The sequence below is a fragment of the Bubalus bubalis genome, chromosome 1, assembly GCF_019923935.1.
Source record: "Bubalus bubalis isolate 160015118507 breed Murrah chromosome 1, NDDB_SH_1, whole genome shotgun sequence".
NCBI classification, from domain to species: domain Eukaryota; kingdom Metazoa; phylum Chordata; class Mammalia; order Artiodactyla; family Bovidae; genus Bubalus; species Bubalus bubalis.
The window spans coordinates 114892010-114918846 of record NC_059157.1 but is presented as its reverse complement, the minus strand read 5'-3'; the positions used below and the strand labels follow the sequence as shown (position 1 = coordinate 114918846).

The following is a 26837-nucleotide window of genomic DNA, read 5'->3' as shown; positions in this document are numbered from 1 at the left end:
TTGGTATCTCTAATTTTCTTGAAGAGATCTCTAGTCTTTCCATTCTATTGTTTTCCTCTATTTCTTTGCATTGTTCACTTAGGAAGGCTTTTTTCTCTCTCCTTGATATTCTTTAGAACTCTGCATTCAGATGGGTATATCTTTCCTTTCCTCCTTTGCCTTTTGCTTCTCTTCTTTTCTCAGATATTTTTAAAGCCTTCTCAGACAACCATTTTACCTTTTTGGATTTCCTTTCCTTGGGGATGGTTTTGGTCACTGCCTCCTGCACAATGTTATGCACTTCCATCCATAGTTTTTCAGGCACCCTTTCTATCAGATCTAATCCCTTGAATCTATTTGTCACTTCCACAGTAGAATCACAGTTCAGTTCAGTTCAGTTCAGTTCAGCCAGTCAGTCGTGTCCGACTCTTTGCGACCCCATGAATCGCAGCACACCAGGCCTCGCTGTCCATCACCAACTCCCGGAGTTCACTCAGACTCACATCCATCAAGCTAGTGATGCCATCCAGCCATCTCATCCTCTGCCGTCCCCTTATCCTCCTGCCCCCAATCCCTCCCAGCATCAGGGTCTTTTCCAATGAGTCAACTCTTCGCATGAGGTGGCCAAAGTAATGGAGTTTCAGCTTCAGCATCATTCCTTCCCATGAACACCCAGGGCTGATCTCCTTCAGAATGGACTGGTTGGATCTCCTTGCAGTCCAAGGGACTCTCAAGAGTCTTCTCCAACACCACAGTTCAAAAGCATCAATTCTTCGGTGCTCAGCCTTCTTCACAGTCCAACTCTCACATCCATACATGACCACAGGAAAAACCATACATAGCCTTGACTAGACGAGCCTTTGTTGGCAAAGTACTGTCTCTGCTTTTGAATATGCTATCTAGGTTGGTCATAACTTTCCTTCCAAGGAGTAAGCTTCTTTTAATTTCATGGCTGCAGTCACCATCTGCACTGATTTTGGAGCCCCAAAAAATAAAGTTTGACACTGTTTCCACTGTTTCCCCATCTATTTCCCATGAAGTGATGGGACCGGATGCCATGATCTTTGTTTTCTGAATGTTGAGCTTTAAGCCAACTTTTTCACTCTCCTCTTTCACTTTCATCAAGAGGCTTTTTAGTTCCTCTTCACTTTCTGCCATAAGGGTGGTGTCATCTGCATATCTGAGGTTATTGATATTTCTCCAGGCAATCTTGATTCCAGCTTGTGTTTCTTCCAGTCCAGAGTTTCTCATGATGTACTCTGCATATAAGTTAAATAAGCAGGGTGACAATATACAGCCTTGACGTATCCTTTTCCTCTTTGGAACCAGTCTGTTGTTCCATGTCCAGTTCTAACTGTTGCTTCCTGACCTGCATACAGATTTCTCAAGAGGCAGATCAGGTGGTCTGGTATTCCCATCTCTTTCAGAATTTTCCGCAGTTTATTGTGATCCACACAGTCAAAGGCTTTGGCATAGTCAATAAAGCAGAAATAGATGTTTTTCTGGACCTCTCTTGCTTTTTCCATGATCCAGCGGATGTTGGCAATTTGATCACTGGTTCCTCTGTCTTTTCTAAAACCAGCTTGAACATCAGGAAGTTCATGGTTCATGTATTGCTGAAGTCTGGCTTGGAGAATTTTGAGCATTACTTTACTAGCATGTGAGATGAGTGCAATTGTGCGGTAGTTTGAGCATTCTTTGGCATTACCTTTCTTTGGGATTGGAATGAAAACTGACTTTTCCAGTCCTGTGGCCACTGCTGAGTTTTCCAAATTTGCTGGCATATTGAGTGCAGCACTTTCACAGCATCATCTTTCAGGATTTGAAAGAGCTCAACTGGAATGCCATCACCTCCACTAGCTTTGTTCATAGTGATGCTTTCTAAGGCCCACTTGACTTCACATTCCAGGATGTCTGGCTCTAGGTCAGTGATCGCACCATCGTGATTATCTGGGTCATGACAATCTTTTTTTGTACAGTTCTTCTGTGTATTCTTGCCACCTCTTCTTAATATCTTCTGCTTCTGTTAGGTCCATACCATTTCTGTCCTTTATCAAGCCCATCTTTGCATGAAATGTTCCCTTGGTATCTCTAATTTTCTTGAAGAGATCTCTAGTCTTTCCCATTCTGTTGTTTTCCTCTATTTCTTTGCATTGATCCCTGAAGAAGTCTTTCTTATCTCTTCTTGCTATTCTTTGGAACTCTGCATTCAGATGCTTATATCTTTCCTTTTCTCCTTTGCTATTCACTTCTCTTCTTTTCACAGCTATTTGTAAGGCCTCCCCAGACAGCCATTTTGCTTTTTTGTATTTCTTTTCCATGGGGATGGTCTTGATCCCTGTCTCCTGTACAATGTCACGAACCTCATTCCATAGTTCATCAGGCACTCTATCTATCAGATCTAGGCCCTGGAAGTAGAATCATAAGGGATTTTATTTAGGTCATATCTGAATGGCCTAGTGGTTTTCCGTACTTTCTTCAGTTTAAGTCTGTTGCAATAAGGAGTTCATATCTGAGCCACAGTCAGTTCCTGGTCATGTTTTTGCTGACTGTATATATATTCTCCATCTCTGGCTACAAAGAATCAATCTTATTCTAAATACACGTAGTTTATTCTAAAAATGTACCTGAAAGTGAAAGTGAAGTCGCTCAGTCGTGTCTGATTCTTTGTGACCCCATGGACTGTACCCTACCAGGCTCCTCTGTCCATGGGATTTTCCAGGCAATAGTCCTGAAGTGGATTGCCATTTCTTTCTCCAGGGGATCTTCTCAACCCAGGGATCAAACCCGGGTCTCCCACATTGTAGACAGACGGTTTACCATTTGAGCCACCATGTACCTGGGACTTGTTTTAATCAGATAGAATAAGACACAGACACAGAAATGAAGAAACAAGTTTATACTCACAGACCCCTAGGAACAGAAGGGCCATGTAGGGCCACAGGGGAAGGACCAGAGTTGGTCATGAGGCAAAAGAGGTCAAGGGGAGAGCATGGCCCCTTATGACCACCAGATATCAAAAGTGTGCTCTTAGGGGAAAGAATGGGCAAGGCAGGTACATAGTTGAGTGAGTTTAGGATTGGATAGTTTGAATAATTGCAGGGGCTCGGGGCTGTAGGGGTCATCTCCAGTTGTCTAGTATTTGGCCCTGGGGCGAGTTAAGGCAGGGGGATATTGGCTTGATGTATAAGAGCTTGATAAAATAAGTGGTTGGGAGTGTGGGCTCTGGATTAATTGGTTTGGGTATCAAAGGTGGGGCTTCCCTGGTGGCTCAGTTCAGTTCAGTCACTCAGTCGTGTCTGACTCTTTGTGACCCCATGGACTACAGCACACCAGACCTCGCTGTCCATCACCAACTCCCGGAGTTCACTCAAACTCATGTCCATCGAGTCAGTGATGCCATCCAGCCATCTCATCCTCTGTCGTCCCCTTCTCCTCCTGCCCTCAATCCCTCCCAGCATCAGGGTCTTTTCCAATGAGTCAACTCTTCGCATGAGGTAGCCAAAGTATTGGAGTTTCAGCTTCAGCATCAGTCCTTCCAATGAACACCCAGGACTGATTTCCTTTAGGATGGACTGGTTGGATCTCCTTGCAGTCCAAGGGACTCTCAAGAGTCTTCTCCAACACCACAGTTCAAAAGCATCAATTCTTCAGTTCTCAGCTGTCTTTACAGACCAACTCTCACATCCAAACATGACTACGGGAAAAACTATAGCCTTGACTAGACAGACCTTTGTTGGCAAAGTAATGTTGGCTCAGTGGTAAAGAAACTTCCTGCCAATGCAGGAGATGTAGGTTCAATCCCTGGGTGGGGAAGATCCCCTGGAGAAGGAAATGGCAGCCCACTCTAGTTCTCTTGCCTGGGAAATCCCATGGACAGAGGAGGCTGGGTGGGCTACAGTACATGGAGTTGCAAGAGTCAGATATGACTTAGCAACTAAACCACCACCATATATCAAAAGTGTGCTCATAGGGGAGTCGTTTGTTCTTTCTAGGAGTCAAGACCCCCAAGTGCCAGAGCACAAAGAATAAAGAAAGGAAGAAAATATTCTCAATACTTTGTGTATTGTGTGTTATTTATTCCTCAATAATAAAGCTGTTTGGAAGATACATTCTAGAGACCTTTTCATCAAAATTCTAGTGTCTCAATTTTTAAAATAAATAATGTAGTTTTAAGTCCTAACTAAATCAGAAGGACCGTAACAATCCAGGCCAACTGAAAAAGAAATTCTTTGAAATTAGAGTAGTTTGACATATATTTTTGAAAGAAATGCACTTCAAACACTTGAATCATGTATACATTAAAAATAATGTTTTAGAAAAAGACATGCTAAATGTCCTTATATCAGCTAATTTAACAGATACATGCATTGCATGCTAAGTTGCTTCAGTCATGTCCAATTGTCCGTAACCCTATGGACTGTAGCCTACCAGGCTTCCCTGTCCATGGGATTCTCTAGGCAAGAATACTGTAGTGGGTTGACATTTCCTTCTCCAGGGGGTCTTCCTAACTCAGGGATTAAACCGTGGCCCCTTAAATCTCCTGCAGTGGCAGGTGGGTTCTTTACCACTAGCGCCACTCAGGAAGCCGAATTTAATGGATAGATATATTTTAATTAACATTGTGATTACATCAGTGATTGCTCCTGAATTTCTTAGAAGCTAGTTAAATCCAAGAAATTTAAATATTTTGCAGAAATTTGTTAACAGGAAAGTATGAAATCAAATTTCAGGCAAACCTACATCTAAAATGTAGATAATTTAGAATTAAAATGGTCATATATCAGATCAGATCAGTCGCTCAGTCGTGTCCGACTCTTTGCGACCCCATGAATCGCAGCATGCCAGGTCTCCCTGTTCATCACCAACTCCCAGAGTTCACCCAAACTCATGTCCATTGAGTCAGTGATGCCATCCAACCATCCCATCCTCTGTCATTTATCTCATTTACTCATGTAATATTTTCATTTTACTGTTATAGGCACATTTTTTTAGCATTTATAAGCTTTGCCTAAGACTCCTTTTTTTAAAAAAACTTTTTGTTTTGTGTTGGGGTATAGCCATTTAACCAGAGAAGGCAATGGCACCCCACTCCAGTACTCTTGCCTGGAAAATCCCATGGATGGAGGAACCTGGTAGGCTGCAGTCCATGGGGTCGCAAAAAGTCGGACACAACTGAGCAACTTCACTTTCACTTTTCACTTTCCTGCATTGGAGAAGGAAATGGCAACCCGCTCCAGTATTCTTGCCTGGAGAATCCCAGGGATGGGGGAGCGTGGTGGGCTACCATCTACAGGGTCGCACAGAGTCGGACACGACTGAAGTGACTTAGTAGTAATAGTAGTATAGCCATTTAACAAACAACGTTGTGATAGTTTCAGGTGAACAGCGGAGGCATTCAGCCATATGTATACATGTATCCATCCCTCTCCCAAACCCCTCCTTTCCAGGCTGCCACAGAGTAGAGTTCCCTATGCTATACAGCAGGTCCTTGGGTATCTGTTTTAAATATAGTAGTATGTATGGGCCCATCCCAGACTCTCTAACTATCCGTTCCTCCCATCCTTCCCACCCGCAACCATAAGCTCATTCTCAAAGTCAGTGAGTCTGTTTCTGTTTTGTAAGTAAGTTCATTTGTATCATTTCTTTTTAGATTCCACACTTAAGGGATGTCATAGGATATTTCTCCTTCTCTGTCTGACTTACTTCATTGAGTATGACACTCTCTAGATCTATCCATGTTGCTGCAAATGGCATTATTTTGTTCTTTTTTATGTCTGAATAATATATCTGGTAGAGTGAATATGTGTAAATGTGTAATTTGGAAAAGATTTTATAAAATTACATTTCATTCGGTTTCCTAAAGTTATATATAATTCATTTTGTGTGATCACACAAAAGGAGAAATGGATTAAAAAAAAACTTTTTAAAAAATTTGATAAACCCTATTCTAAACAGTGTATCTGATGGCAGGCTATTTGGTCAGTATCAACAACAATCTCATCTTGAGCTTCAGCTCTAACATTTCTACCTGTGGAGCTATTCGAGTCACTTAGCACCTGTAGGAAACTTCCTAAGGGCCAGATGCTGTGACTGTTGTCCTGTGAGTCTTACTGGGTGAAAAAGATGTGCTTCTTGTCCTCACGGAGGGTATGGTCTAGTGGCGGATTTTATAGCATGTATTTAACACATATCAGTTTGAATCTAAAAATAAAACTATCAAAAATTTAAAAAATTAATAATTCCTAAGACTGAAATTAGCAAGTCATCTGCTTCTTTCTCTCTAACACATTCATTTTCTTTCTTGGGATTTTGGAGTTTAGAAATAAACTTTTGGAAACTACTTATAAGTATGAAGTCCTTAGCTGGTTACTGTCAGAGAGTATTATAATGAAAGTAGTTTGATTAGACTGAAAAAGAGGGGAAAATTGTGCTCTTCCTTGTATCAGGGGAGATATTTACCCTGTTAAAACCTGGGATTGTAGATGCTTCCTAGAGTCTTCATAAAGTTTTATGTCTATGTCTTCCTCGCAGGTTTAGCCTCCAACTTCAGCCTTTTAAGATGGATGAGATCCCTTCTGATCCCCTCCTACAGGTCTGTGCCAACCTGGGGCCAGGATGAGGGCAGATGCATGGTCTGGGAGGTGCTAAAGGTGCTTCATGGGCTTGGGTGAATTGTGGTGTGAATACCTGACATTTGAGAACCTCAAGGAAACTCAGACTGCTCCTCACTGCCCTCCACCACCCAGGCCCTCTGCCTCAGCTCATCAGAAGCTTACTCTGGCTCCATCTTCTCTTCTTATCCTCAGGAATCAAGAACAGAGGCTTTCTTTACAATCTGGTTGCTGAGAGGTCTAAGTCAAGCGAGTTACTTTTAGTGAGTTCACAATCTAAGACACATTAGCATCAGTCCTGACTCACACACACACTCAAGGCCCAGAACTTGCATTCTTCCATCTCAAGTCAGGGGTAGTTGACATGACTGCGTTGGTGAAAGTGCAGAGACCACGTACAGAAACAGAGTAGTGACCCTGCAGGATTTCTGTGGGACTTCAATGTTCAAATACCCAAGGAGAGGGAAGAACAAACTTTCCTGAGAAACAGCAGAAAGCCTTTCAGGGAAGGTAAGATTTCATGAGTGCCCCAGTTTCTTTCCTCCTCCTCTATGCTTCCAGTGCCAATGCTTGCTCACCTTTGGAAGCCTCAAGACTCTGGGAATTTTTATTTATTTATATTGTTTTCGGCAGTACTGGGTCTTTGTTGCTGCACGTGGCTTTCTCTACTTCTGGCAAGCGGAGGTTGCTGTCTAGCTGTGGTGCTCAGGCTTCTCATTGCGGCAGCTTCTCTTGTTGCTGAGCATGGGCTCCAGATATGCCAGCTTAAGTAGCCGCAGCGTGGGCACTCAGTGGCTACAGTTCCTGAGCTCTAGAGTACAGGCGTAGTAGTTGAGGTGCACGGGCTTAGCTGCCCCACAGCGTGTGGAACCTCCCTGGACTGGAAATTAAGCCTGTGTTCCCTGCATCAGCAGGCAGATTCTCAACCACTGGACTACCAGGGAAGTGCCCAAGAATTTAAGACAATATAAGCACTGCCAGTCTGTTCCAGTCAGCCCAAGAATGACCTGGATGCTAAACCAGGATGCTAAACCCTGGATGCTAGAGAAATGACGATGACAGGAGCAGGGGTCATGGAAACCAACAGGGAGGGGGCTGGCAGGGAGAGTGGTGTGGAGAGGGGCAGTTCCCTGCCATCTGCTTGGAAGCTGAACTGAATGTCCTGTGTGAAGCTGTAGGAGGCGTGGGGCCACTCTCTGCCTCTCTTTCAGGCTGAGGCACCAGCTTGGTGACTCAGGTCACAATACACCTGCACTGATCCTAGTCCTGAGGCAAGTAGAGGTTAAGCAGAAATAGATTCTGTGTGGAAGCTGCCTTCAGATTCTGGAGCTGCAACTGGTGTGTGGCTGAGTGTCTTTGGCCTTATCCAATTTACATGAATATTTTTAGATATTGTAGGTTTGAAAGCCTACAAATGACTATGGGAGGTCAGCATTCCTTTTTGATCTCTGAATTTCTGGGATTTCACCTCAGAGGTCACTGTTGTGCTATGTAGAAAGAAGAATGCGGTAGGAGGAGATTATTCTTAGAAAATGACAGTGCTTTGTTTGGAAGAGAACCTAGTTCACACTATCCATATCTCCGTGGACTTGTCGAGTGGGTGGTAGAGGCCTCAGCTAAGAGTCAGCATCAAGCTTACTGGCCTCCTCATGGCTACTGAGTGATATCTTGGGGTGACTGTTCAGGGGAAAGGACCTAGAAATCGTGACCATTTAAAAGTAGGAATTGGTTGCTGTGTTTTCTTTTTTGTAATTTTGAATTTTTTTCACAACTGTCACCCCAGATGCTCTTCAAAACCAAAGAAGAAGAATACTGTAGGGTGTTTTGGGCAAAGAAGTTTGGGTATATTACTTCCTGTTACACCTACAATTCCCAGAATTATGTAAAATTAAGCCTGACCTTAGAGAAGCTTTCTTTCCTGAAGTCTCAGCAACTGCCCAGGTGAGAACTCTTAGGCCGTTCTAGACTAGAAAGTGAAGTGTATTATTTCCCTGAACTCAGAAAAATATTATGGTTTGACCTTAAACACATGTTGACTGGTATGGCATTTCTGTCACTTCCTAACCTTACTTCTTGCACATTCAACCTTTATAGAAGTTAGTTCATTTCTCAGAAAGCCCAACCCGTCTAATTTAGATATGTTCTCATCAAGTGGCTGCAAAGCCTTAGTCATGTGATCTGAACTCCTATAACAGCATGTTTTTCTAGTCAGTGAAGCTTTCTGCTTAAGTTCCACAGATTTATAACAAGGTTTCTACCATTTTTTAAAAACAACTATCAAATATACTCCCTATTTAGACAATTCAACGTAACTACCCACAAAGTAAAGATTTAAGAGGAAATCTATGCCTAAGGTGATTTCAGGACCTGACATACTGCAGCAGCTAGAAGAGGGTTGAGAAGGTGAGGAAATAGAAGCAGAAGGAGGTGAGGAGGTTCGCCTGAGGCCGCCAGGCTGGCTGGTGACAGAGCTGTGACTGTCTTCTTTGGATATCCTGTCTGTCAGGCTCGTCTTTCTGCTGCCAGCACTTTCCTCACGTATCCCTAACATTTTTCTCTACCAGTTTCTCCCAACTCCAACTCTATGTGGACCTTTCTGTGATACTGGAGCTCACTTTTTGCCTGCAGGCCAGCTTGGTGCCAAAGCTTTTACGCTTTACCGCGTAACTGCTTACTCTGTAAACCTTGGCTGTTCCTCATTCATCTTTCTTTCCGGTGAACTAAAGAGAAGGTTTTTCTTTTTATTCGCTTCCACTCTCCAGCCTCACCATTCCATTATTTCATTCGACAAAAAGGCAAAGTAGAGCTATAGAGCCCCAACACCACAACATTTGGAAGATTATTTTTATAGTTTTATACATTTCTGCTAAGGAAGGTAAATATCATTCTTTATTTGATACTTATTTCTAATACTTTGGATTCAAGAAGCGTTGTACATAGAGCTTTCAACAGTTCTGTTGTTTAATACATATTAAGTAATAGGCACAATGGTGTTTTTGCAAATCCTTTCTCTCTCCTAGCGAAGACTGACTGCCAGCGGTTAGTACTATGGTCTTTCCTTCTGACTGCCCTCCATGTTTCTCTTACCAAAGGAGCTTGCGATCCCCCCAAGAGCAGATCATTTTGGCACCGTCCCTGACTAGGGTTGACATGGAGATGACTCAGCTCACCCAGGAGAACGCAGACTTCGCCACTCGGGATCGCTACCACCACTCCTCCCTAGTGAGCCGGGAAGAGCTGATGCCTCAGTACTAGGCACCAAGTCCTCAGTACTAGGCACCGAGTCCTCAGTACTAGGCAGCCCAGAACCCTCCCCTTTTGGAGCTGTCCAGGGTGCAGTGGACCCAAATCCCAGAACCTCTGTGGAGCTGGTTCTCCTCGGTAAGAAACTCAAAGACCTGTCCTCCCCCTGCCGTTTTGGACAATGGAAATGAGCATTCTGGTCTGGAGCACCACGTCGACCAGGTACCCACTGCAGTGGCCGTGGCCCCTGCAACATGCGTCCAGTCTGAAGAGCGCCACATGGACACCAAGACTTGCAGGTGTGGAGAACCAGGCCAGATTGCTTGTTCTAAGGGCCACAATAAATGATTATTTTAAGCTTTATTATTTATTCCTTGAATAAATGATATGTTTACATGGTTCCAAACCCCAAAGTGAAATCATATATACAGTGAAAAGTCTCCCTCCCATTCTTGTTTCTCATCTGCTCAGTTCCCAACTCCTGCATTAGAGATAACCACTGTTCTCAGGTACACGACCTGCGTTTCGTTATGAAGAGAGGAGCAAATAGGAGTGTGGCGTTTTATTGCTCCCTTTTCATCCACAAAAGGTAGCATATTATACATGTGCTCTGCACCTTGCCTTTCCCCTAACAATCTATCTTGGAGACATTTCCATATCAATACACACGCAGTTTCCTCATTATTTTTCATTGTATGAATGTGCTATAATTTGTTTCATCAGTTCTACAGTGATGGCATTTGGATTGTTTCCAGTCTTTTGCTGTTACAGTCAGTTCTGCAGGAAATAATCGTGTTCATATGTACAAGCATAATGAATATCTGTAGGATAAACTCCCAAAAGTGGAATTGCAAGATCAAAGGGGATATGCATTTGTAAGCTATTATTGTTTAGTGAAGGTCTTTTTAATTAAAAAGTTAAATTACCAAGAATTACTTAATGGTGATTCACGTTCTCAAAAGCATGTGTGGCGCCCCACACTCCAGACACCTCTGCAGCTGTTTTGCAGGATGAACACACGAGGGGACAGGACTATTTTGGTTCCTTAGTGTGGCATTCCTGGTGGCTCAGATGATAAAGAATCTGCCTGCAATGCAGGAGACCCGGGTTTGATCCCTGGGTTGGGAAGATCCCCTGGAGAAGGAAATGGCTACCCATTCTGGTATTCTTGCCTGGAGAATTCTATGGCCAGAGGAGCTTGGTGGGCTACAGCCCATGAAGTTGCAAAGAGTCGGACACGACTGAGTGACTAATGCTTTCACAACTCACTTTTTCTAGTGTGGCGTTCATCAGAGGCATCCAGTCTAGGGGCCCTGGCAGGGGCTGTTCCTGCATGAAGTCAGTCCTGGCCCAGAATTGGTGGTGTCACCACTGAGCTATGAAGGGATGTACTGTTGGGTCATTCTGACTTCTTTCTTCTGTAGTGCGTGCATGGGTGCTAAGTCACTTCAATTGTGTCCAACTCTTTGCGACCTCATGGACTGTAGCCCACCAGGCTCCTCTGTCCATGGGATTCTCCAGGCAAGATTACTGGAGTGGGTTGCCATACAATCCTCCAGGGGATCTTCCCAACCCAGGGATTGAACCTGTATCTCTTAGGTCTCCTGCATTGGCTGGTAGGTTCTTTATCATTAGCACCACCTGGGAAGCCCTTCTTCTGTAGTAGAGTTTCTCGAAGTCAGTGCACTAAGAAACCAGGGAGGTTTGTTAAAAGTGCAGATTTCTGCAGCTCAGTCCTAGAGGTGAGCTTTGGGGTCAGTACTGGACTTTATATTTTTAATGAGTGCCTCAGGTGATTCAACGCAGGTGACCCTTGGACCCCATTTTGAGAAACACTGACCAGTTGGATGAAATAGGCTTAAAGCAAGTGAGAGCAGGGATGTCATGATGAGGGGCCGTTAGGTCTCAACATTCTCCCCTAAAAAGTGAGGTCTAGTTTATGGTAACTTCACAGTGACATCTAGTTTATAATTACCGTTTTTGCACCTTTGGGGTTAAATACCAGACTTCCAAACATCATTAGAAACAATGGAAAGAAAATAAATGCTGAGTTGACTGAGTGACTGAACTGAACTGAACTGAACTGTAGGTATATGGGAAAGCATGGAAGACAATGTATTCATAAAGGGCTGAATTGGTGTCTCTGAGGGCCCTTTTAAAGATGAAGCTGCACTAGATTCCTATGGCTGCTGTAACAAATTACACAAACTGAGTTGCTTAAATCAACAGAAATGTATTCTGTCCCTGTTCTGGAGACCAGATGTCCCAAATCAGCATTGCTGAGCTGAAAACAGGGCAGCCGCAAGACTGCGCTCCCCCAGAGGCTCTCAGGGAGAGTCTGGTCCCAGCCCATCCAGCTTCTGGAGGCCGCTGGCATTCTTTGACTCATGGTCACATCATTCCCATGTTTAAGACAGTATCTTCTAATCTCTTTCCATGTGACCACTTTGCCTTCCCCTGTGTGCACACAACTTGGGCTTCTGCCTCCCTCTTATAAGGAAACACGTGATTGCATTTAGTGGGTTGATCTCCTCATCTCGAGCCTTAACTTCATCACGCCTGCAAAGGCCTTGGCAAATGAGGACACAGTCACAGTAACAGGGGTGGGGATGGGGGTGCCCACTTTGGGGGCACTGTTTTTCAGCCGGTCACAGAAGGCTTTAGTGATTCTGCCCTTGGCTTTTTTGAATTCTGCATAACAAGCCAGAAGAGTATCCCCTCTGATAGAGATGGTCCTGGGTTTGGAAACCATACACAGCAGAAGATTCAGGTATCCAAGATGAGAACTTCCCCAGATGATTGATTTTATGGAAAAGAGTGAAAGAAGAATGGGTGTGCTAGAGAATTCCAGCATTCTGCTCGGTGTTGGGGTTACTGAAAGGAGTCGCTCACACAGTCTAGTATGGGAGTCAGACACTCAACACTGGAATCTCTAATTAGATCCAGATATCTTGTATTTAAACAAAACTATATTGTATAAATAGTAATCAGTAAAGCAGTAATGGAGTGATGGATTCTTAGGCTGAACTCCCCAGAAAGCAGAACTCTATGTGTTATTGCTTTATTGGCGGGGGTGGGGGGTGGGGGTGAGGGGGTACATCCAGGGAAGGAATGAGAGAAAAGAGGGTGGACCAGGTGAGAAGACATGACGTTGGGTCATGTGCTAAAGGGCCACTAATGCAACGTCTTGCCTTCTCACCAGGTCCACCCTCTTCTTTTCTCTCATTCCTTCAGCATCATGTGCCAGAGAAGGCAATGGCACCCCACTCGAGTACTCTTGCTTGGAAAATCCCATGGATGGAGGAGCCTGGTGGGCTTCAGTCCATGGGGTCACTGAGAGTCGGACGCAACTGAGCGACTTCACTTTCACCTTTCACTTTCATGCATTGGAGAAGGAAATGGCAACCCACTCCAGTGTTCTTGCCTGGAGAATCCCAGGGACGGGGGAGCCTGGTGGGCTTCCGTCTATGGGGTCGCACAGAGTCGGACATGACTGAAGCGACTTAGCAGCAGCAGCAGCATCATGTGCAGTGGAGCACTTAGTCTCTGAGGACTCTTCTGAGAGACGGTAGGAACACCTGTCTTGTGACCACCTTGCAGAGGGAGGAAAGGATGAGAATTTCCACTGGTTCCTGTTCCCCACAAAGGGTAGCTGGGAGGGGCATTAACCCCGCCTCCTGCACTTGTGATTTCAACTTGTTTGAGTATCTAGTTTCTGCAGCAAGAGGCTACCCCATGGGCATGAGGCGCTGTTGGGTTTGTGCACACGAACTTGACTGGAGTCCAGCATAACTTCTTGCTGTGGCGGTGGCTAAGATGGACCAGCTGCAGCCCCAGAATCAGGTGGGGCAGAGAGAATCTGAGGTGGCATATAAGAGGTACCATGTACTATCTGTGTATGACAGAGGTCAGCAGTAAGTTCAAGTTGTCAGAGAGGTGAGGCAAATGACATTGGATCCTTTAGAAGAGTTTGCTTGTATAAAGAATGCTAAAAATGGCAGCACAGTCAGGATATATGGCAGTGAGACTAGCAACATTTTCTTAAAAAGGCAAAGGGTCAGATTCCTAGACTCAAGGTCTTAATCAAGGAGTGCCAAGTTGTAGGGGAAAACATCTGAATGAATGAGGATCGTATTAGATCTTCTGGGACCATAAATGCCTCCCTTCAGGCCACACTTTCTTTCAGTTTATCCCTCTAATGATCCATCTATCCACCCATCCATTTAACCATCTACTCATTCATCCACTGATCCCTCCATTCACTCAACCATCCTCCCACCCACTGACCCACCCATTGGTCTACCCATCTACTCACCCCTGCATGACTGAAGCAGTTGTACACATGCCTGAGACCACCTCACCTGAGTTGAGTAACCAATCTTGGAGCTTTATAATGTAAAAATATGATCACAGGCCATTTAGGCAGAAATGAACTAACTCCTCAGTCACCACTGTCAAACTTTCAAGGTGAATACTGCTCAGCTCTAGAAGATTCTTGAACTCAGGACTGGGAACCAGGACAGGGGTCATTTTCTCAGATATCTCTGGGAATCATGCTAATAAGTTCTCTGACTTACATAATCAATAGAGACCATCATGCACGAGTGATTCTAAGTCAGTGCAGAGGTCTGAGGTTCAGGATTTCATCACCCTGCCTTCCCTCCAGGTTTCTGATTGAGGGAGTATATTAAGAATGGAAAACACCGTGCTGGTATGGTGTAGCTGATACCAGAAGGCTGAAGCAAGACCTGTAATGTGTAACTTTCTTCCTCTTGAATCTAAGAATCTGTTTCTCCCAGACCCTTGGATGAGGGGCTGGAATCAAGGCAGAGAATGACCAGCTGGCCCCATTCCCAATAACACATGGACAGAGGTCATAAAGTGATCACCTACTACTTTTCAACTCCAGGGCTTGCCTGCTCATGAACTGTGCCCCAGCTTGGACCAATCAGACTGGTGTTCCCCCTCCCATGGGGAGGAGCTAAGACTGACTGATGGGCTGGTAAGGGGCGAGGGGCAGAGTGTTCCTTCTGCTTCTGCTGGTGGGAGCTTGGCTGGTAGCTTCATCTTCCCCCATGGAGAAGGAAAGAGAGGAAAGCTAAAGGGATCCCAGTAGTAGTGAGAGCAGTGATAGAGGCAGAGACAGGATCTGTGAGTAGACCGAGGAGCTCTCAGCCACTCTGACAGTAGTCAGGGAGGTCTCCCTGGAGGAGGAGATATCTGACCTCATTCAAGCACTTCATGGGCAGAGAGGAGGGGCAGGGCATTTTCAAGAGAGAGGTCAGCGTGATCAAAGGCGTATGGGACTGAAGGGTAATTGAGGGCTTCCAGAATGGTGGGGTGAGGCAGTGCACGGCAGGGGGAGTCCTGAAAAGGCAAGCAAAGGCCGGGGCAAGAAGGGGTTTGTACCACTCTTTGCTGAGGAATGAGGAGGGAAGTCTAAGAGTGATGATAAAAATCCACCCTCAGCATTGCTCGGGCTTTTCCAGAAGATCCTTGTGAGAATCCAGTGAGCGTGCTCCAGGCTCTGGAGCCACCTGGCTTCAGACATGGTTTCTGTTTCTGCTCTCCTATGGGGGAGGGAAGAAAGGGCCAGTGGGGGGCATCCGCCCTGAGATCAGAGCGTGTGGGAGGAGGGGCTGAGGAACCAGTCCTGAACTTTGCAGGGGCAGGACCGGTCACTGGAGGTTCACGAGCCCCTCACCCCTCCCGCCATGCTGAGGACCCGTTGTCCCAGTGCCTCGTGGGTGTGGGTAGTGGGGGTGGAGGGGCCCAGTGGAGATAGGAGCAAAATGATTAGAGCACTCAGTCCTGATGTGTTACTTTCCTGTTGCCGCTGTAACAAATCACCATGAACAGTGGCTTACTGCAGCACAGAAGGACTCTCCTCAGTTCTAGAGGTCAGAAGTGTGAAACGGGTCCCGGGCCTCAGATTAAGACATCAGCAGGGCTGGGTTCCTTCTGCAGGATGTAGGGGAGAATTTCTTTCCTCACTTTTTCCAGCCTCTGGAGGCTTCAAAGCCAGCAGTCGGCAAGCCCATTTACCTCCTCCTCTGCTTCTGCCATCACATCTTCTCTAACTCTCCTGCCTGCCTCTTCTGCTTTTAAGGACCCGTTTAATTAGATAGGCCCACCCAGATAATCTAGCATTACCTCCCCATCTCGAGATCATTAATTTAATTGTGTCTATACAGTTCCTTTGGCCATTTGTTGTTGTGATTCAGTTGTTAAGCCATGTCTGACTCTTTGGGACCCTATGGACTGCAGCATGTCAGGCTCCCCGGTCCTTCACTGCCTCCTGGAGTTTGCTCATACCCATGTCCATTGAGTTAGTAATGTTATCTAGGGCTTCCCTGGTGGTTTAGATGGTAAAGAGTCTGCCTGTAGTGCGAAGACCCAGGTTTGAACCCTGGGTTGGGAAGATCCCTTGGAGAAGGAAACGGTAACCCACTCCAGTATTCTTGCCTGGAAAATCCCATGGACAGAGGAGCCTGGCAGGCTACAGTCCATGGGTTCGTAAAGAGTCAGACACAACTGAGCAACTTCACTTTCTTTTCTTTCTAATGCTATCTAACCATCTGCCACGCCTTACTCCTTTTGCTTTCAAGCTTTTGCCTTTGGCCGTATAAGTAACTATTACATAGGATCTGAGGATTAAGACCTGACCCTCTTTGGGAGTCTGGAGAGTGGGGAGATGCTGGAGGGGCACAGGGAAAGGGCTGGAGTGTAACCTCAACGTGTCCGGCATCCAGTCAAATGACTACTGCAAGTTGAATTCACGAATGCTGAGAAGACACCAAGTGAGGAAGAAACCCAGGCGACTTCTTGAAGGAAGTGGTTGGTCAGAGTATATGGAAAGGCTCATCAGCCAAGGGAATGAGGTGAGTGAAGGCAAATAACACAGAAGGACCAAAACAAGAGAATGTAGATCATCCCTTCTTCCATCCTTTGACCTTTAAGTGGATTCCTTTGAGAGCGAGTTTGGCAAGGTTGCCAATTCATGGGATTTGGGGCGAAGATCTCTGCTTATCCTGGCTCCACCATTTACTAGTTCTGTGACCTTGGGTAGGCTTCTTAACCTCTCTGTGCCTTGATTTCCTTCTCTGTAAAGTGGGAATTATAACCCCTGCCTTCCTCCAAGTGCCTTTGTGAGTATCTGGGGACGAAATCACTGTGAAGGAGGTGCCATAGAAGTGTTCTCCCACCAGTGCTGCTGATTCTGTGTCACTCACTGTGGGCGATATTGAAAGAAAACAAAGCCACGGGAGCTGCAGTGGTTCTTGGCATCTGCTAGCTCAAAGGCTCAGCTTGAGCTGAGGTGGAGTCCACTTGCTTCAGGAGGCCCCGCTGTATCTTGTCAGCGGCAGACAAGGTGGGCCCGCTTCTCCAGACACCAGCAGGGGCTCTGTGGCAGGTGCAGTCAGGGTGTGGGGAGGCGGCAGTCACCACTTGCTGATTTCAGTTCTGCCTCCCCTCACCCCCCTCAGCGAATCAGAGTCATCTGGCCATGACCCTATACCACTGCTCTCAGCCTTCCTTCCCTTCCCAGAGCCTTGGGGAATTTTCTTAAACATCAAAATATCTATCCCACTCTCAAGTTAAACAAGGGTTGAGGTAAAGTGGAATTCACTCAGTCATGTCCAACTCTTTGCAACCTCATGGACTGCAGCCTGCCAGGCTCCTCTGTCCATGGAATTCTCCAGGCAAGAATACTGGAGTGGGTAGCCATTCCCTTCTCCAGGGGATCTTCCCAACCCAAGGATCAAACTCAATTCTCCCGCATTGCAGGCAGATTCTTTACCATCTGAACTACCAGGGAAACCTTCTAGAGCAAATAATCCTTTTCTTGCTATATCTTATCTCCTACATATCCACGTGGATGCCCAGGAAGAGAAGATCAGAAGCAGTGGTTACATGGGCTTGGTTAGCCCATACTGTATGCACTTCTCTGCAGACAAAAATGCAGAAGTCTGTATTTACCACACACTGTTCAGCATCTCTGCATCTGGGAGGTGTGCCTGAGCTGCTATGAGGAGGCTCACAAGCAGAGATAGAGGTCAGTTTGTCGGTTTGATGGAAGAAGTAGAGGTGTAAGTCCTTGACTCTTGACAAGGCACTCTTCTTAGGTGGTGAGGGGAAGGTCACATTCAAGTAAAGGGGGAAGCAGATGGCAGGAAAGGCCCACCAGCATCATGGGGTCCCCAGTTGGCTCTGCTCCTGGGCATGCAGCCCATCTCACAGCATCAGGGCTGGTGCCCTTACCTGTTCCCTGGGCTGCTGGGCCGGGGTGAATGGAGGGCAGAAGAATAGATGACTGCTCACCACCGTTTATTGACGTGAGGTGGCCACAGCTTCCTTCTAAAAGAGGCAGAGCACTTCTCTAATGGGAGTCTCTTAAAACAATGGAGAGCCTGGGGTTTTCTCTTTTTTTAAATTGTTTCTTTTTTTCTCCAAGTTTTATTCCAAGAAAGAAAAAAGTGGGGGGAAAGCGGGTAAATTGTGTTTCTTTGAAAACACACACATGTGTGTGTATGTGTGTGTGCACGCCTGTGCACTTTCCTGATTGTTTGTGTCAGTTAGGGATGCCTCTCTGTAAAAAGAAGCTGAACTCACCACATGTGAAGACGGGGTTGAAATATGGGCCATGTGGTCTCTATCAGATTCACTCCGGGCAGCCCTGAGGGTGAGTGGCGTTTCAAAGGATTAGCAATCATCCCCCAGCAGCCAGCAAGAGGGCTCGATGAATGCTGATCTGTGCAATGTGACATACACCATATGTGTTAAGAAGCTAAGGTTCAAATATGAATCCCAAGCTGAAAGTCACAAGGACAGACACAATGGCAGTGTCCATTTTTTTTTGACTGAATTGTTTGGCAAGTGGGCAACTCTGTGTAATTCTGTGTGTCTCTATGGGTCAGGATGGGCTTGCTGCTGCAAGAAACAGCCCTCAAGTCTAAAGATGAGATCCCACTACAACACACTTTGAGGATTGACAGCATCACTGGAATAATTTTATAAGGCCTTTCAAGATGCTGATTTGAAGGAACAGCACGGTTTATTTAGGAAAATTATGTGTGTGTGTGTATGTGTGTAGTGAGCGACTGTAGTTTTGGTTCTGTGCATCTTTTATTCATGATCTGTGTAGCTCTTTTTTTGCTCAACCAGATTGAAAGACCTTCAGTAGTAGAGGTGTGTCTTTAGTTATAAATCATCCCAATTCATGGCTTTAAGTATTTTTTATTTGCCCTGTCAACCCATCCGTCTCATCATGGATTCATTCAGTCACTCACTTAGCAAGTATTTAATGAATGTGTACAAGCCGCTTATTTTGATTCAGAAACTGTGAAGCCAGATGACAGCACTTGCCCCCTCAGTAGCCCGCAGCTTGGTTTGCAGGAGTGCTCTAGGATGAAGAAGCAGGAAAGGGGCGCAGTCTTCTGAGCTGGCCAGGAGGAGAGGAAACAGGATTTGGAATAGACTGCTCTTGGATGGTTCAACCAAAAAGTTCTGAGACTCATAATCATTCACCATATTTTCTTGTGGACTGAGGACACAGCATCACCTCTTCTTTCAGTTCAGTTCAGTTCAGTTCAGTCGCTCAGTCATGTCTGACTCTTTATGACGCCATGAATCGCAGCACTCCAGGCCTCCCTGTCCATCACCAACTCCTGGAGTTTACCCAAACTCATGTCCATCAAATTGGTGATGCCATTCAGCCATCTCATCCTCTGTCGTCCCCTTCTCCTCCTGCCAGGAATGTTTTACCATCACCTCTTCTCTTGAGTTGGAGAAGGCAATGGCACCCCACTCCAGTACTCTTGCCTGGAAAATCCCATGGATGGAGGAGCCTGGTAGGCTGCAGTCCATGGGTTCACTAAGAATCGGACACGACTGAGTGACTTCACTTTTACTTTTCACTTCCCTGCATTGGAGAAGGAAATGGCAACCCACTCCAGTGTTCTTGCCTGGAGATTCCCAGGGACGGGGGAGCCTGGTGGGCTGCCGTCTATGGGGTCGCACAGAGTCGGACATGACTGAAGTGACTTAGCAGCTTCTCTTGAGTATTCCTACTGCACTAAGGATAAGGAAGTGGTTATCAACTGTGGCTGTAAATTAGAGTCACCTGGAAAGTGATTCTAAAATTTAAAAATTTTATTTTTTTATTTATTTGGTTGAGCTAGGTCTTAGTTGCAGCATGTGGGATCTAGTTCCCTGACCAGGAGTTGAACCCAGGCCCTCTGCTTTGGGAGCTTGGAGTCTTAGCCATTGGAACACCAGGGAAGTCCCAAAAATCACCTAGAAAACTTAAAAAAAGTATTGATGCCCCACCTAATAGCCAATGGTTCTGATTACGTAGGTGGGTTCCAGGCACCAGCATTTTGTAAAAATTCCCTCAGCAATTCTCATATTCAACCTGGGCTGAGAAACTCTAGGGCAATGCCTGGTTTTTAAGGCTCTCATTCACTTCTCCATCTCCTCAGGAGTTCCTGCTCAGAACCCCTCTTGCACAGTGGCCTCCTTCCCAGACCCCTCTCTTTCATTTGGGCCACAGTTCCCTTCCCCCCCAGACAAGGGCAGGGACCGTGAAGGTTCGCATCCCTGGACAGCAAGCACAGGACAGCCAGCGTTGTGGGAGCTCCCTGCAGGGTGGGGTTCAGCACAGGGTTTGTTTGGGTTGGGCGGGGAGGAAGAACAGGGTGGGATGGCCATGCCTAGCCTGCATTTGCACTAGCGTGTGGACAGCCCCAGTGCCCTCCACTGACAAATGACCCCATGCTGGCCGAGAGCTTGGAGCCTCAGATATGCATGCTCTGCTGGTCAGCAGCCATGCAACCCTGTTTCCAGTCTGGTACTGTTGTCTGAGTCTCTCCTTATGAGGGACCAATACAGGGGATGGGACAGGGCGCTGGTTTGGATCTGAAGATACGTCCAGTCCTGGCCTTCTGTGTGTCCTCTGTGGGCACATTCCTCCTCTTGCGAGTCCTGGGTCCATCCCCCAGGTTCCTACAGCTCAGTCAGTGAGGAGCTTGTCTAGACCTGGGGCCCCATCTACTCAGAGACAAGGCCACTTGAAAGGGATAAGAGACATCACAGGCCACCTGTTCTCAGTCACTCATGTGAAACACTTTTGGAGACAGGATATTTTGAGACATTTATTGTCTTTATTTGTTATCTTTGAGATATGTGTGTATCTTGTATTGCCTACAGTGGGTCACGATTGGGGAGATCTTTTGTCTAAGGCCCCAGGTTCAATTTTGTTTTCTCAAATTTTAAAAACAGGTGAATCAAGATGTAACTATTATTTATTTTTTCCTTAATGTGTTTCATTTTTGTATGACACTTAACCCCTCATATCCATCATCCGTCTTGATTGTGAGGTAGGCATGCCTACCAATGGCAGATATTACTGTCCATCTTTTGCAGATGAGAAAACTGAGATTAATTGATTGGCTCAAAGTTGTAGAAATAGAGAACACAGAGGCCAGAACAAAGGCTCATGTGTTCTTATGTGTTCTACTTCCTACTCCAGAGCCCTTTTCTAAACACATCGCACTGGTCTGCCTCCATCTTTTAAAATGGAAATAGTTTGCTTTTTTCCCCCCTTAGTATAAAAGTAATAGATGCCATCAAAAGACACATGCACAAATGTTAATAGCAACATTATTTGTAAGAGCTGCTCATGGAAGCCACTCAAATGCCCATTAACCATAGAAGGGAAAATAAATTGTGGGTTGGCCCCACCTTGGGTGCTGTGAAGCAAGGAGAATGAAAGGTTTATAGCTGCATGTGAGTGAATCGACCATCATATGCTGAGCAATAAAATCCAGGCACAAAAGGGTGCATCCTACAGCACTCCACCGATAGAAAATTTAAAAAACAGGTATTTTGTATTTTATCAAAAGCTACTAATCTGTGCTGAAAGAATTCAGGGTGGTGGTGACGATGTGGGAGGATGGGCAGAGGAGAATGTGACATCTCTGCACGCGGGTGCTCCCTGTGCTTACGCTCTGGTAGTGAGCTCGGAGTGGCACACTCACAGCCACTACATGTGCACTTGTAGAACGCTACACATATTCTGTGTACGTCATATTTTAATAAGAAGTCGTAAATAGTGACTCATGGTCCTGTAAGAAATGCAGATGACACAGAGAAGGACACATATTCAACCAATTTTAAGAATAAAACCCAGAGAATGTAAAGGTTTATTCCACAAATACTTTTTAAATGTATTTAGTTCTGTGTAACAGGAGGCCTGGTGTGCTGCGATTCATAGGGTCACAAAGAGTTGGACACGACTGAGCGACTGAACTGAACTGAACAGTTTGTTAGAGAAAAGAAACAGAAAAAAAGGAGAATTTGATTAGAGGAAAGGCAGGAAAAGAGAGTCTGATGGAGACACAGAGAAATGGACAAACCGGGAGGCACTCAGTGATGCAAAGTGAGACTTGAGGAGTGCCCACGGAGGAGACCCATGGAGGTGAAGCCACAGACTTGCTCCTGATTTCTAACCTGGGCTTTGTGTGGGGAGCAAGTTATTGCTGCTCTTTGAAAGACAGGGATGCTGAGCTGTCACATGAAGATACCACCTTCCCAGTGACAATGGATCAGGGCCTGACACTTGGAGAGTCCTCGTCAACCATGTGTTGACTGGTGAATGAGATGATGCCTGCAAACGCAGGCCTCCCTGCCCATGGCAGAAATGTCATTCTGGGTTTTCTGCTCCTTCCTTAGGGCCCAGGCCACTCTGCCCTGTGTCCTGGCATCCCAGGAATTTCTCGGCCTGCTCTGGGGAGGATTTTTCATGCTAGAAGGCCTTGCAAAATCAAACCACTTTATCAGAGTCCCATTGCCCTGGAGAATGTTCCTGGCTCCTTGATGTTTCCAGTATGTAACCAATTTTATCGGAGGAATGTTGTTTGGAAAGGAACGGTCCTCTCAGATGGGCAGACAAGAAACGGAAAGTCATTCGAGGACCCGCCCCGAGCTGTCGAAGTTGGAACTCAGGGTTGCTGTACATGATGCTTGGGAGCTGGGCCAAGTCGTGAACAAGCCTTCCTCCCTGGAGGAGGTCCCAGCCCGTTTGCAGTGCGTTTGCCTTGCCGTGTTTACATTCTCACCTTGGCCATCCAAGGCAAATGCCTCTGGAGCCCTGCACCAGCAGGCGGAGAGCAGCCCAGCTTGGCCTGGACAAAACGAAACCATTCCTGACATACCAGAAAAGGACAGTGAGGCATCTCCTGGGGGGTCAAAAATAAGGAGATGTGTTTATTCCTTCAGTTCTTTTGTCAAAATCCCAAGGCATTCTGCTTCCTGGAACTCTGAACAAAGTAGTGCAGGTGTAGCAAGTGCTGCCCTGGGGCCTGCACCCTCTCCCTTCTGTTACAGCCCCAGTGCTGTCAGGGCTGGCTCAGCAGCTTCTGTCTGCAGTGGTTCTTGATGCATCACTGGCAGAGGAAAGGATGGGGTGGAAGCAGAGATGAGACGGAGACGGGAGAGGAGGAGGGGTCAAGGGAGGGCAGGAGTATTTGTTCCTGGTGGGAAGGAATCTACCCTGAAATGGGAGAGAGCTGACATGCCCCAGCTCAGGCTAGGGATGCTGGGTGTAGATCAGCAGAGAGGAGCACCCTGGAAAGAGCTGGGAATGCTGGACACTGTCCACTAAGCTCTGGGAGCCCTGAACAGGGTGGGTCTACCCGCAGATTGGTCTCACACTGTACAGCTTTCTAAACTTCTTCATTCTGGTGGGTAGAACTGTGTCTCCAGAAAGATATGTTCAAACCCTAACCACTAGTACTTGTGAATGTGACATTATTTGAAAAGATCTTTGCAGATGTAATCAAGTTAAAATGAGATCAGACTGCATTAGGTTGGGCTGTAAATCCAGTGACTGGTGTCCTTATAAGAAGGCCAGGTGAAGATACAGAAGGAGGAAGGCCATGTGGTGACAGAGGCAGAGACTGGAGTGATATGTCCACAAGCCAAGGAACACCACTGATGGCTGGCAGCCACCAGGAATTAGGAAGTGGCAGGGGAGAATTCTCTTCTGGAACTTTCACAGGGCGCACGGCCCTACTGGCACCTTGACTTTGGACTTGCAGCCTTCGGATCTGTGAGAGGATAAACTGTTGTTTTAAGCCACCGAGTCTGTAGGCACTTTGTTTCACAGCAAGCCTAGGAGATGAATGTATTGATGTTCCCCCAAATTTCAAATTCAGAGGCCCCACCCCTTCAGTCCCCCAACTCTTAACAAATAGCCTTGTATTTGCTATTTTACAAAAAAATTTCAAGTCCTCAGAGAGAAATCCAAACCCCATCAGCCCTCTCCTCTCTCCCTTCTCCCAAGGCTGGTCCTTCCACCTGTGCTGTGGATTCTCTTTTCCTGCTTCTCAGAAGCCCTATTCTGTCAACTCATCTTTTTTCTTTTTTAACCTTCAATTTTTCTGCCTAGCAGACCCTTTCTATGACCACATTCTCCCACTAAAATCAAAAAACTCACGGCCCCCTCCACTCCCCTGTAGTCACTCTCCTAATACATTTTTCCCTTCAAAGCCAAGCTCCTTTTTTTAAAAAAAAAGATTTATTTATTTATTTATTTTGGCTGTGCTGGGTCTTCGTTGCTGCATGTGGGCTTTTTCTAGTTGCGGCGAGCAGGGGCTACTCGTTGCCGTGTGTGGGCTTCCTATTGCGGTGCCTTCTCTTGTTGTGGAGCAGGAGTTCTTGAAGAGTGGGCTTCAGAAATTGTGGCACATGGGCTCTAGAGCACTGGTTCAGTAGTTGTGGCCCACAGGCTCAGTTCTTCCCAGGCATGTGGCATCTTTCTGGACAGAGATCGAACCCGTGTCCCCTGCATTGACAGGCGAATTCTTAACTACTCGACCACCAGGGAAGCCCAAAGCCAAACTCTTGAAGTTATATCGACCAGCTTGGTTTCATCACTCCCATCCTTCCCGACTCGCTCCACTGTCCCTTCAGCTCCCTTGATACCTTTCTTACTATGGTCGCTGGTTACTTCCATGTTGGTAGAACCAGTGGATTTTCAGGTCTTTACCTTACTTGACCGTTCAGCGGAGTTACATGCTGTTGACCATGATCTCCTTCCCTTGCTCCAGTGACACAGCTTTTCCTGGGTTTCCTCCCACATCTCCATGGCTCCTTCCCAGTCTCCTTTCTGGCACAGTCCCTCTCCCCAGCCATTTCATGATGTGTCCTCTGGGCTCATTTTTAGGCTTCCTTCACTTACTACAGCCCTCTCCAGATGATCTCATTCCCTGTTACGCAGATCTAGACCTCAAACTTGGACCTCTCCTCTCAGTTCCAGGTCTGCAGAAGCACACTTGGCATGGCCACGTGGGCATCTCAAAAGCTTCCCAAGTCCAAGACAAACTTAATGATCTTGACCGCAGTGATCTGGTTCTCACCCACTGTTCCCCTTCTTTGTGCGATACCACTATCCATCCAATCATGAAAACCAGAAACTCGGGAAATCTTTGACCTCTTTTCCTTACCCTCTGTATCTATCTGTGTATCTCATGGATTTTACCTCCTGCAGTCTCAAGTCTGTTTTCTCCTCTGAACCCATTTCTATCATCCTTGTCCAAGAATTTTCATTTCTCACATGGGCTCCAAGAGTTCAGGCATCAGCGCTTGTCTCTTTCTAAATCATTCCCCTTGTCACAGCTGAAATGATACTTTCCATCTCCACCTCACTAACCTAAAACCTTAAAATGACTTCTCTAAATTATTAAGATAAAGCAAAAAATCTTAAAAATGGGCTGTCAGGATCTGCTCTGAAAGTCTCCAGCCCCACTTCCCTACATGTTCTTCCTCACTCTCTGTGTTCTAACCAGGTTGGCTTGCTTTGGTCCTTTCCATTTATCTCAATCCTTCCTGCCTCAGGGCTTTTGCTCCTCATTCTCCTTTGCCTGATTAGGAGCCTACATGTTAATTGCTTCCAGAGTTCCAGATAGTAGCTCAGTATCACGTTCACAGGGAAACCTCACACCATGTCTCTTCCTCCAGGGCACTTTCCACAATGACAAGTTTACATTGCACTCTTTTGATTGCTATCTGTCTTCTCCAAACCTTTAAGCTCTGTGAGGTCTGAGAGACTCACCCAACAGATAGTGCCAGGCACAGTGCCAGCACAACACAGCACCCAGCATAGCGCCAGGCACGGAGGAGTTACTTAGTAAATATTTGTTGAATGGCTAAATGAAAGAAAGAAGGCACTATGCTGGGTTCAGGACTTCCCAGAAAGCAATTCACAGATGAGGGGCGAAAGGGACAAGCAGATGAGAGGATGAGTAAACACTCCCAGGGTGTAAAAATGTGATGAACACACAGCAGAGGAGCAGGCCAGAGGAGACAGTGAGGACCAGGCCCAGTATCCCACCCCCAGATGAAGCTCAATCCACGAGTCTGTTGACTGGCTTCTCAGCCCTCAGGGTCTCTCGTGCCCTGATGTTACTGATATGCAGTCACCACTGTGTCTACCGCCACAGACCCTACCGGGGCACTATCCTCAGGAACGGGCACACTCTGGGCCGGTTCTGAAGGCAGTGTTATTAAAGGCTCTGGTTAAAATCAGAGCATCATGTGCAGCACTTTAAGTCCAATGGGCTCCTGATGCCTTCCGGACAGTGATCTCATCATATCCTCAGATCAACCCCAAGAGGCAGCAAAGGGTAATGATTTTTTTCTCCCCACTGTACAGTTGGGGAGACTGAGGTCAGTAGAGATCACTTTTCTTGGCCAAGGAGTGAGAACAGTATCAGGAACAGAACTTGGAGAGAACCCAAGGCCCTCTCTGCAGGGTCCACCCTCCAGATGATTGGCAGAGGAGGAGTCCACAGGCCGCACACAGGCTGCCGCAGGAGCCTGCAGGCTTGTTTACTTTGGTGCAGAAGGACATTTCATCACCTCTTGGAACCACAGAATGTTAAAACAGATGGGCCCTGACAGATCATCTGATTCAACACCCTTGTTTTATGAAGGAGGAAA

At 46.2% G+C, this 26837-nt stretch overlaps 1 protein-coding gene across 8 annotated transcripts in view; it reads left to right on the top strand.

The window, feature by feature from the left end:
* SLC12A8 (solute carrier family 12 member 8) overlaps positions 1–10771 on the top strand; it is a 143354-nt gene extending 132583 nt beyond the window's left edge. For 7 of the 8 annotated variants that reach the window (XM_044942695.2, XM_044942692.2, XM_044942715.2 and 4 more), the window contains 2 exons: positions 6514–6574; positions 9686–10771. In XM_044942695.2, coding sequence (XP_044798630.2) covers positions 6514–6574; positions 9686–9848 — 224 coding nt within the window. In that variant the 3' untranslated portion in view covers positions 9849–10771. The other variant, XM_044942699.2, reaches the window with a different exon arrangement.
* The last annotated feature ends 16066 nt before the right edge of the window (positions 10772–26837 follow it).